Here is an 11,471-nt window from a genome sequence, read left to right on the forward strand (position 1 = left end):
CGGCCTAGTCGAAATCAGGGAGCTAGTCGTAAATTTTCGTAGTCATAGTTCATGTAAAGTGGATGTGCGGGCCCCATATGAGTATGTTCTTGGGTTTGAACCAGCTAGACGCCCTGGGGTCATCAAATCCCTCCATCACAATACTATCATGTGATGGCATGACCAGCGTTTCTGGAAGAGCTGCTACATTTTCCGTCCACTCAGGCACCTCTTCGTACTTCTTAGATGACTCCGGTCTAGTCCTAAGCTCTTCAGCTTCTTCCGGCGATATGATAGCCGGAGTATCGCGAGCAAGGCCCAACTTGATCCTTTCATTGAACGACCTGACAAGTAAAGCAGGAATGCAAGCGAGGAATGCATATCGAGCTGGGTCCTCCTCCTTAGGGTCGGGAATATCTCTAACAGCCCAGCTACGCTGCTTCCAGAAGTATTCGAGCTGGTTTCGGTAGCCCGTGACGTTATCTAGAACAAAGAACTCGTAGAGGCGGTACAGAGCGTAAAGTGGTCTATCGGCCAGTACGCCTTCTGGAACCAGATACTTGCGGCCTCGAAGAATAGCGGTATATTCTGATCGACGCTCCAGGATATCTCGAGGAGGCGGTGGAGGGAAGGTCGGATATTCGTATAACAATGGTTGCGCTTGTTGATACTCCGCCTGGAAAGTATTAGACTTGTCTTCTAGACGGTTATGTCGCCGAGAGCACAGATTAGAGAAAAAACGGATTGTGGCTGACAGCATCCTAGCATAGGGCACCGACGGTCAAAGAAGTCTGAGATGTGAACGAAGGCTTTAGCGTTGTTACTCTGAATCACACATCGGAGAGGGACTTGACTGGGTTTGGCTGCGCTATGCTCAAATTACTGATGGCCCGAGCAACGTGGTTCGTCTTCATTGTTAAATCGTTTTCCTCGGCCGCTTTTAATCTTCGAGTACAGTAAGTATTCAGGAAAAAGGGGAGAAAGAATAACAGTGGCAACAACAAGAAGTCGAAGAATTCTATAGATTTGCGCGCACACTAATAGACGTTAATCTTAGCGCACCGAGGTTCTTCCGAAAAACGCCCTGTCTACTCCGTAGGGACTTATGCAAACCACCCTCGATACTCGTAGCATCTCGCGCAATTGAATATATTTCACTCGTACACTCAAACACGAACTATTGAAATGTCATTATTCGTCGAGGCTAGCTAGCTGCGGGCGACTTTTTCAAGTCCCCCTATGTTTGTCGGTCAGTCCGCCATTCCGTTCGTCAAACCAGCAAAGTCATCGGCGTAAGGATCCGAGACGTGGGATTGCAGCTGAAATGCACATTGGATGAATCTCCGCACAATGTGCTGCTTTGCCTCCTTCCTCCGCCAAGAAGGCCGCAAGTGCTCTACACAAATCATGTACAGCCATTGACAAATCTCGCTAGATATGAAAGACGGAGCCGTATTACGACGAGTGGATGCTGACGGATCCCTCTCTTCACAGCCCCAATGTAGTGATTCTGCTGTGCCAGAGCCTTTGATCAGGCGAGGTATGGGTTCCATTCAGCTCGCATCAAAACTTTATCTTATGCCTTCTCTGATTTTTGTCCACGCTCTTCTGATCGCATTCTTCTCTCGATTTGCAAGTTCTGCGTTTATTCATATTGCATGCTGATATTTTCCTGGTCACCAATGTCTCCTACACTAATTTTTACGGCGTACTCCAGAAATCCCTTTCTAATAAATCTTTTGTACTTACTAGCTGCTTTAACAAGGTCTACAAACTGTACGTCACCCTTTTGCACTCCCAAAGACAACTTTGTTCAATTGAGAGCCGCTGCTTTCTTCTCTACCAAGTCTTCTCCTGGTCTTGGAAAATAAGAGAGGAGCAGAGTGGTTGCCTTGAGCCCTCAATATCCTACACCGGTCAATAAACCCGGCCTTTCATAAACGCAGAATCTAATTAAGCTGGCAATTGCACTGACGCATAAAACAAATATAGCGGTATCGATAAAAGCCAACGGGACGTCCTCTCCCTATCCATCTGATTTATATACTACTTTCCCCCATGCAAACCTATCTATGTGTCAAGTAGAGCAGAACGGATTGGGCCCTGTGGATGGAGGACCGCCAAACCCCGATGTTTACTCAACGGCCTGTTCATGTTCGGACCTAGTCCACTCATTTGCATCTGGCATACCCAGCCCCTACATATACCTCCAAACCCTCACGGCATTCGAGACACTCACTACTGTCGAGGATCCTAATTATTTGTATGTATCAACGCGGTCGAAATGACTCGTGTCCATTTTGTCCACTCTTATGGTCGTGAGACTTGTTTGGAAACCCATCACCTGTTGAAACTATCTTCGTAGAGAGAGAGAGACTGACTTCTCTCATCCCCAAGGCCTCCGAAAGACTGTTGCATCAAGTGCTGGATCACCGCAAGAGACGTTCAAGTCTTCTACTGGCCTGTCGATGCAGACACGAGAAGCCTGACGAACACGTCAGCACCAACAACAACAGTCAATCCTCAAAGTCTAGTCTCGAATGGCGTCACGTTGTTAGTCCATGCCCAGGCTTCTAGCCTCTCCCCTGATACTGACGCTACCTGCAGCATTTCGCCATCAGTCTACGTGGCCTATCGTAACTTGAGAGCATCAGATGTGTGTCCGTCTTTCGGCGACGGTGACTTTACGCGCGGAAACGTATACAATACCACAATCGCTTATCAGCCAGGCCTTTTGTCCACATCGATATGCACGGGTGAACCAGAAGGCTTTTATCAAGGATTTTCCGCAATCAATGTCACAGAGCTGCAGCATCCAACGATCTATAACGGGACCTGTATGGGCCTGGATGCTTCGCTGGAAAGCACTACGAATGGCCCTTACTTATCCCTGCCTCAAGACCTCACCATCTTGGACCCGGCATGGAGTACCTGCAACGCGGTGCTTTGGGGTGCTTTTGATCCTCCAATTGCGCTGCACACAGCAACAGCTCTGGTTCCAGATCCGGGAAAAGGCTCGCAACCTACCCCTGCCCCAGGAAGCCCTGTAGCTCCCCCACATGCTCCACCGACACCGACAGCCAATCCGATTGGTCACGGGAATCCAGCAACCCACTCTCCTGCTCCAAAAGCTGATCCCCAAGGCCCTGGACAGCAGAACGCTCACCCACCAGATGCAGTCAAGCCTTCCGCCAACGATCCAAAAGCCGATCCCCAAGATCCCGGCGAACAACAGCCTAACCCGCCAGATCCCATCCAACCTCCCGTAAATAGTAAAAACGATGATCCTGCTACTTCGACAGCTATTCCAATCGCTCTCAATGGGGATAACGCAGCACAAGGATCTCCTAAAGTAGTATCGGATCCCAAATCCAACGAGCCTCAACCGACTGGCGAAATTAGCGAGGGAGATCCAGGAGCTGACCCTGGAAGCGGGCACAACGCTGGACCTGCCTTGGATCCTGCTGAAGACCTCGACCAGTCCACTGCAGACTATGCTCAACCTTTGCCGTCAATTGGAGGCTACCAGATCCAAGCGGCGAGTGGGGGTGGTGTCATTATAGCAAGCACCACAATTCGACCAGGCGTCCAGACTACCATAGATAGCACACCATTATCGGTCGAAAAGGGTCAGATTGTCATCGCCAGCAGCACCATTCCTTTAGCTCTTCCATCCGCGGACCCTATCATTACCCTCGCCAACGGTGACATCATCAGCGCTGGCGGCAAAGCGGCCACGGTCAGCGGCACAACGGTCGCTTTGGCTCCTGATGGGAACGCGCTCGTGATAAATGGCAAGACGTCACCCGTCCCGCCACCTCCGGTACCGATCCTCACAGTAGCAGGCCAAACACTCACGGCGGCGGCCACTGGCTTCGCAATCGGAGGCCAAAGCGTCCTGCCCGGAGGATCAGCGGTGACATACGCCGGAAGCGTGTTCTCTCTGGCTTCGGGCCGCAATGCACTTGTCGTCAATGGCAGAACTACTCCCTTGCCTTCGCCGCCCGTGTCTGTTTTCCAGATCGGGTCCGAGACGTTCACCGCCATTCCCACTGGCTTTGCGGTCGGTGCACAGTCGGTCTCTCCCGGTGGGTCAGCCGTGTTGGTGAATGGTACTTTGATCTCGTTGGGCTCTTCAGAGTTGGTCATTGGCACTTCGACGATGCCGTTGGGGTCAGCGGCGCAGACGCGAGCGGGAGCGTTGGGAAGCTTGATCATGTATGGGTTTGGTGGTGGAACGAGTCCTACGGGTGGATCGTCGAACGGGTCTAATGTAGTGCCATTTGTTGGGGAAGGTGGGAAGTTGCGGGTGGGTTTTGGGACAGTGGTTCTCGCCTTGATCGTCAGTCTCGGTGCTGGAACGGTTGCGTGAGAGTAACTATGAAGGGATCGCGAAGGAGAGCCAATCCATGGATCTCGAGACAATGCAATTTACCAACCGCAGCACATTTTCGAGCACGGACTTCGCCGGAAGCAAGATATTGCTCGTTGCAACAGTACTACTCTGCTATGGGGATCCAGAAGAGATCGTAGACCTCATTCCAAAGCCCGGCTGGGAAGATGCTCTGATTACCTCACTTACGAGTGGCGATGATGCAAGTGGTCACGTCCTCCTCGCCTCGATGGTATGTGTTGTGCACCGCGAGCTGCAAAGCAAAGATCAAAGATGACGAGAAGGAAATGAATACGGAGGGCTCGTCCCTTCTCCACAGCAGATGTTGTGAGATCGAGCATTGGGCAAGGCTCTTCGACAAGTGAAACAGAGTCGGATACTCAGCACAGTGACCTAGTAACCAAGCGTCATAGACAGTGAGCGAGGAATGATTAGATCGTTCAGACGAGCTAGTTATGTCCAATCCAAAAATCTTGGAACAAGCGTTCGCGAGCCTCAAGTGTTGTCAGTGCGCTTTTCTTTTGCTAACACATATCCTGAGTAACATATTTGAAGCATCGCAATTTGATATAGGCTCAAGTTGACGTTCCCCACTCATGTAGTCGGAGCTACCATTGCATACTGAAGCGTAACCATCTGATGGGTGTTGAGATAAAGTTGGCCGTAGACCACAAGATGAGCGGAAGGTTAGGTGAGAAAGAGCTGGGCTCGGAATTCGACACGGCGACGGAGAGTTGCGGATGTTCTCACATACTCGCACACATCGTACTTGTCATTGTCTGTATTTGCAGTACTCCAGAAATGGAACTGTGATGTTCCATATCATAGGCTGGCGGTTCTATGACGTGGGTGAAGGTATCAATCTACCGCCTCAGGGACCCCAACGGAACCCATACAAATCCCACTCAGCAACGTCACGCCTCTCCCCAGTGCCCTTCACCTCGGCCTCTCTTATCTCGTCACGCCAGCACAACTTTAGCTTCTCTATTTTGCCTAGGAGCAGGCCTGAGTTTGCAATCTTGAGTAGCGCGAACCAGCAAGTACTACGAATGTGTCTCTGATCGTACAGCGGATCGTCGGGATTGGAGTTTGCCCCTGGCCTCTCGTGTATGAGTGTCATACACAGCGTATTAACATGCAAATTCCGGCCATGTACATCATCTTTGGCGCTAGAGCTGAAGAATCGAGGTCCATGATGGAAAAAGCGGTTGAGGAGCTGGAAAAGAGGTGTGAAGATCGTGGCCGGACCACCTGTGGTGGTTGGCTTGGGTTAGTCTTTCTTTTTTACAGTCGCTGTGGGAAGACTAGAATTAGAACCCCCAATTGCGGTTCCACTCTTGGTCCCTAAATTTTGTCTCGCGACTGAGGGGATAGTGCTTAGTAGGAAATAGAACTCGGAGAGCACCTACCATCGTCAAAAAACTGAACATACTGATCATGGCCATGACCGACGTTGAAGAGTCGAAGGTCCACATTCAGTACCCCTATGTCCCGCGTCCCTGGACAAGGGAGCAAGATCCATGTTGGCCACAGGCCGTCGCTTTTGATCATACAATCGAGTCTGAAGTCCCGAACTGGCTGACGGGCAAACAGGACCTCTTGGAATTCATCTCTAAGTTGACGGTTGCAGCGCAGTAAGGCAGCATAGACGGCCTCAGGGTATCGCTCCACGGAGTAGAGACTGCTCCCTTTCCTGAAGCGCGGGCCCGCCTCCTCGGGCGATGTGGGTGGGTCATTCGGGATCTGGAGCAGCGCAGTATAGATGAGGTCACGAATCTCTCGAGGTAGTGAGAACAGGTTTGCTTCAATATCCAGTGAGGGTTGCTGAATGAGTGACATGGTCAGAGTTCGTTGCACGTAAGCAGAGGAAGAAACGTGAGGAGAGGGGTAAATTGATGTCACCCGGGTTGTTATGGCAACAGGAGCTAATCTATATTCATCTTAAATAACTCCTTTCCAAACTGCCTCGAATTGATGCAGCAATGTCATCGCCTCCAAAGTCAAACCTAGTTCCTCCACGAGCGGCCGCTGTAAGCCTGGCTTTTCGCTGCAACCAGCTCTGGTCAAAACCAATGCGCCTGCTGAAGATTGGAGTAGGTGTTTGTCCACGGCTCTGAAACACCAGTGCTGCCATTGTAGGCGGTACAGGTGCTGAGAACCTCAACATCATCCATTACGGATTAGCTTTGCGACGGCTAGTGGAGCCTAAGCAATGGTTACGAGGCAAAAAGGAGGGCACATAACGTCTCCAGAGTCCAAAGATTGGAGTATGACGGCTTTTAGTATCAGTTGTCTCTTCAACATAGGCTAGCTGCTGCCGAACAGTGTTGCACTGCTTTTCAAAGCGGACTTTCCTCCAAACATTGTCCTGACGCGACTCTGATAGATTCTTTTGCATCTTGGATTCATGGGCGTGCAGTGTATCCTGAGGAAGAACTTGCCGTGTTTCATATCTACGCAACTGCGATTTGATTCACAAGCCATTAGAACCGTCGTGGCAAAATCAAATCAGTACAATTCATGCTTTTTCACTGCCGCGAGCGGATGTTCAAGACTCGGCCTATTTTGGGGATAGAAACCAAACCAAGACTCTCACCAAATGCAGTCTTCGTCAAGAGTCATGAGCGAGCGATCGAAATGCTTATGAGAGCACTCTTGGGCATTCTGTGCATGCCCCTGAAGATTCAAGAACAACCTGTCCGCAGCGTTCCTACGAGTTCGTCAGCCACTCAGGTCAGCGGTCTCTTTCTATACCCGGCCGGTAGTTGAGATGATGCCTTCTTCGTCGAAAGTAATAGCTGGCCAAATGATGCGTGAGTGCGTAGACAAATTTGAGTGAAGTTCTTTCCTCTTTATTAAATCCCGCGAATGGTTTCATCGGCTCACTCGTGATTCCGCAAGCCAAGGATACAGGACTCGCTCTTGGAGAGAGACATCACAGCTCAGCGCACCATCTTCTCGTGTCTACGATCGACGGACGAGCAATGTCCCACTTTGGATACGAGGTTCTAGGTGCTGGAAGCCTAGTATGCTCACTCGCAGAAAAGAGACGTGAACGAATAAGTTCCGCTTTCTCATCGAAACGTTTTTGGAACGGTGCTATCAAGAACCCCCTTCCGCATTCGGTAGTGCCCATCATCCATACATTCACTCACATCCTCAGCCAGCACGAACCAATGCCCCCCCTCTCCTCCTCCTCTTCAAACCCGCGCCGTCAGCCCCAAGGGCCCCAAAATCCTCAACCCGACAAACACCCCAAACTCCCCCCCCTCGTCCCAGTAGCCCTGATCATAACACCCCGTGTACCCCCGCCCCGACAAGACCTGCATCACGAGGGCGAAATCCCGCACAAACGCCCACGGCACCGCCCGCCCGCCGGCCGCCACGAAGCTGATCTCGAAGACGCCGCCGTACGTCAGGGTGAAGGAGGGGGTGGCGGCGGCGAGGTGGTTCGCGGACAGCGCGGCGGCGGCGGTGTGGTGGAGGGTCGCATACAAGGCTTCGAGGGAGGAGGCGGCGAGTTGGAGGGGGAGGAGGGTGGCGAGGGGGTGGATGGCGCGGAGGGTGAGGCCGGAGAGGGTTAAGGAGTTGGTGCGTTTGGTTAGCGGGTGGGCGAGGGGAGTGGTGATGTGGGCGATGAGGATGATGAGGGGGACTAGGTTGATGAGGAGGGTGTGGAGATGCATGGGAGGCGGGTGGGTTGCAGATGTGCTTTGTCGGCTGATGGCTTTACTTCGCTCTGCGGATACCTCGTTCGTGGTGTCTTCTGAGGATTTCGGGATAGAAAATGTGACCGAGAGTGGACGGGTGTCCCGGAAAGGACAGTTTTTCGCTGATACATGACGAGAATCAAAATGGGCGCTTTAGACATGGTCTATCTCAAAAGAAGAGCATATACCTATACCTATCCGATCATTGCCGGGTAGTTTTCCCCCACACCGAAGGAAGACGGCCTCACGGCATTGCCAAAAGTCGCGCAAGGGTCCAACGAATTCTAGACTCCAACGAGCCTTTCCAAGTTGCTCCAACCTATCGTTGAGAGCATGTGTAAGTATTCACTCACATCGGGTTTCTTCTACCCACCATCCCCCACAGCGGAAGAAGCGGAGGATGGGAAAGTCGCATAAAGTTTGGAGAGGCGCGCCACTGCATTTTTCAGGGTCGTCGTACGAGGATACGGGGCTATCGTAGTGCAAAAACAGCAAATATTGGATCATCGAAGATCCGAACATGGAGCAGTCTCGATAGGCGTGAGAGGAATTTATACGAACAAAACGATCAACGTAGCTTATTGTGGATTTACCACGGCACTGGAATTTGCAGAATTGGACAGACCAGGTCGGATATAGGAGAGTAGATCGAGGTCGGATAGAAGGAAAATGCAGGAAAATGCACCACTGTAGCAAATAGGTAGAGGAGACACCAAGGTGGCGCCATCAACGGCACGCGCCAGGAAGGCAGCGAGGCTTACTAGTCACACGCGGGACATTCCTTCGACGACTGTCTCTTTCTGTCACAGATAGATGTAGCACCTAGGTTGTGGGTGTGCTGACCGTTGCCAAGCTGGAAGAAAAGCAGCAAGTCATGACTCATGTCAGCAAACAAGCAGAAGGGTCGTCCGTCTCATTCATCAACACTCCACAAATACGAATAGTGACGAAAACCACACATCCCGCTTTCGGGCACACCGCCTCTACTTTATATATGAATCGAGAAAATCAATAGTTTCCTTTTTTCTTCATGCAAAAGACTGGGACCTTGCGTGGGAAAATAGCAAATCATGCGTCATGCATCATGCAGGGCCCAAAAAAATTAAAATGCCCAGATCAGGAAAGGATTCAAAATTACGCGAGCCACCATCTCTCACTCTTAGCATTCTTTTCAAACCGAAGAGACTATGTCCGCACTCGCTCTAGCGCCGAATGTATGCATGACATGCATAAGGCTCGTTCATGCACAAGGCCTTGTCCACCTCCTTCCTCTTCCTCTTTAGCACCTGAGGCATTTTCCAGGATTTAGGCAGGAATCCTCCGCGACATCCTTCGTCCCAAAAACCAAAAAAACGGAGAAAAGAAAAAAAAAGGACAATCTCGCTTCTCCGCGCTGGATTGGGGAGGTGAGGTGAGAAGAAGGTCATAGCTGCGCTGCAAGGGGTATATGTGACATTTGCTGACGGCAGGGACAGTTCAGCCCGAGGCTTGAAAGTGGCGGTGTTTGGAAATCCTCCGATGGCCTTGGCAGCAGTGTGAGTGCAAGGACGGGTTTCCAGGGCCAGCCCCGGTGGCGCAACGGCCATTGCGAAAACTTCGCTTGCTCGCCCTGGATGGGGGCAAGGAGATCGAGGGATCGAGAGGCCAACGGCAGAGGTTGGAGGGTTTCCGTTAGCGAGGCTGTCACACTCGTGATGACATGTCTACACACCACACTGGAACGGGAATCAACCCTAATGGGACAGACCTATCGTAGCGCAGATCGAAGGAAAAGGGAAAGGAAAAGGGAAAAGAGTGGTGCGGAAAGCGAACAAGACTGTCTATATTTACCGATCCCGACTACTCTACCAACCCTCTCCAGAAGCGAAGCACCATCAGGCATCAACCCCCCCCAAAACAACGGAACTAAAAAATCCCCTACCCACCACCCGTCCCACAGTACCCTCACACCCCCCCGGCAATCCCTGCCCCCGACATCTGCCGCGCAACGTCCTCGTACGAAAAGTCCATCTCCTGACGCCGGCCCAGGCGCCCGCCGTCCTTGGCCCCCACCACCACACCCGTTAGCTCGCCGGCGCCGTCCACGTCCGCCGTCACAACGGCCGTATCCCTGCACTCGGTCCCCAGACACACCGTCACGTCCACCCTGGGCGTCATCGGCACCGATCTCTTGTCCGGGCGACGCGGGCCAGCGGTGGTGGTGGTGCTGCCGTTGTTGGGGCGCGATGGGTCCGCACTCGCGTTGATCGTCTTGGGTGGGTGGATTAGCTTGTCGTAGGTAGCGTCAGTGGTGCTGGTGTTGTGGTGGTGGTGGTGGTGGTGGGAAGGGTGGTCGCAGTAGTCGCCCGTGTGGTTGTGTGCCTGAACGGCGTGGGGGTGCGCGTAATCACTTGCGTTAGACCTCCTCGGGTACGGCGACGGATTGCCCATGGCTCTAGTAGCACGCTCGTCATCATTTCCCTCGGTAGCATGGCCTGGAGCCTCGGTGGTCTTGTTGTGGTCCGTGACGTTGTGCTTCGCAGCATTGTAATTATGCTCACAGTCGGGGGTGTGCTGGTGCTTGGGGAACTCACCTGCGGTGACGTTGGCCGCTCCTGTGGCGGTGCTCGCGGGGACCCGGCTGACGGCTGTGAAGAGTGGACCCGACAGTGGAGCGGCGCTGGTGGTTGAAGCCAGAGTGAAGCCGAGGGCAAGGATTAGGGTGGCGGAATGCATCGTTGCTCGTTTTGTGTGGTTCGTCTTGGTTCCGTTGCTTCCGGCGGTTGAATGGGGGTTTTTTTTCTGGGTGGAGATTGGTGAGAGGCTTGAGATTGTGGAGGATGATGGGAAAGTGAGTGGAGACGAGGGGAAAAGGGAGGGCTTATAGAGGCAAGGAATCGATGGCGCTGGGAACATTGTCTTTGTAGACAAGATTGGGAACAAAAGCATTGTTGGCATGTTATTGTGTCTGGACAAAGCACCGTTCCTGCTTTGTCTTCTTTCTTAACCCCCGTAATCGTGAGAAGGTCAAAGACGGACGCGAACGCTAGAAACAATGCTCTTGATATTTGTGTCGCAATACAATCAAAACGACGCGATATGTGTCGTCAGGTAGAAAGTGTAGGGTTAGGGCGCCAAAAACCAACAGGTTGAACAGGCACAGCAAAGAAGCGGAAGCCAGAGCGGCTTGTGAAATCAAGGAGCGGCAGATTCTTGATAGTTAAGAGGGATTGGCGTCAATTTCATTGATAACTCTGGACTAACGACAGTGTCAGAAATTCGAAGACCCCCAACCCCCAGAGGAAAATAAGAGCGGCCCAGCTGGCGATTCGTTGGCAACAGCCCCAGTCCATCCCCGCCCCATCCACCATCAAATCAGTGCGATCTATCATGATCTCATCACAAAAAGG

General features: G+C 52.1%; 5 protein-coding genes across 5 annotated transcripts; 2 read left to right on the top strand and 3 right to left on the bottom strand.

Annotated features, from left to right (window-relative positions):
* Positions 1-49: 49 nt before the first annotated feature.
* HO133_000564 (uncharacterized protein) lies at positions 50-893 on the bottom strand (the record flags this gene model as incomplete). The annotated part of the gene is made up of 2 exons (XM_037291503.1): positions 50-678; positions 863-893. The coding sequence occupies 2 exons, from the start codon at positions 891-893 to the stop codon at positions 50-52; spliced, it is 660 nt and encodes a 219-aa protein (XP_037152938.1).
* Positions 894-2,263: 1,370 nt separating this feature from the next.
* HO133_000565 (uncharacterized protein) lies at positions 2,264-4,351 on the top strand (the record flags this gene model as incomplete). The annotated part of the gene is made up of 2 exons (XM_037291504.1): positions 2,264-2,297; positions 2,388-4,351. The coding sequence occupies 2 exons, from the start codon at positions 2,264-2,266 to the stop codon at positions 4,349-4,351; spliced, it is 1,998 nt and encodes a 665-aa protein (XP_037152939.1).
* Positions 4,352-4,388: 37 nt separating this feature from the next.
* Positions 4,389-4,737, top strand: HO133_000566 (uncharacterized protein; the record flags this gene model as incomplete). The annotated part of the gene is made up of 2 exons (XM_037291505.1): positions 4,389-4,604; positions 4,639-4,737. The coding sequence occupies 2 exons, from the start codon at positions 4,389-4,391 to the stop codon at positions 4,735-4,737; spliced, it is 315 nt and encodes a 104-aa protein (XP_037152940.1).
* A 506-nt stretch (positions 4,738-5,243) lies between these two features.
* Positions 5,244-6,211, bottom strand: HO133_000567 (uncharacterized protein; the record flags this gene model as incomplete). The annotated part of the gene is made up of 2 exons (XM_037291506.1): positions 5,244-5,623; positions 5,782-6,211. 2 exons carry the CDS (start codon positions 6,209-6,211, stop codon positions 5,244-5,246), a joined length of 810 nt encoding a protein of 269 aa, XP_037152941.1.
* Positions 6,212-10,026: 3,815 nt separating this feature from the next.
* Positions 10,027-10,797, bottom strand: HO133_000568 (uncharacterized protein; the record flags this gene model as incomplete). The annotated part of the gene is made up of 1 exon (XM_037291507.1): positions 10,027-10,797. One exon carries the CDS (start codon positions 10,795-10,797, stop codon positions 10,027-10,029), a length of 771 nt encoding a protein of 256 aa, XP_037152942.1.
* Positions 10,798-11,471: the final 674 nt, after the last annotated feature.

Source organism: Letharia lupina (assembly GCF_014066315.1).
Source record: "Letharia lupina isolate WasteWater1 chromosome Unknown contig_10, whole genome shotgun sequence".
NCBI classification, from domain to species: domain Eukaryota; kingdom Fungi; phylum Ascomycota; class Lecanoromycetes; order Lecanorales; family Parmeliaceae; genus Letharia; species Letharia lupina.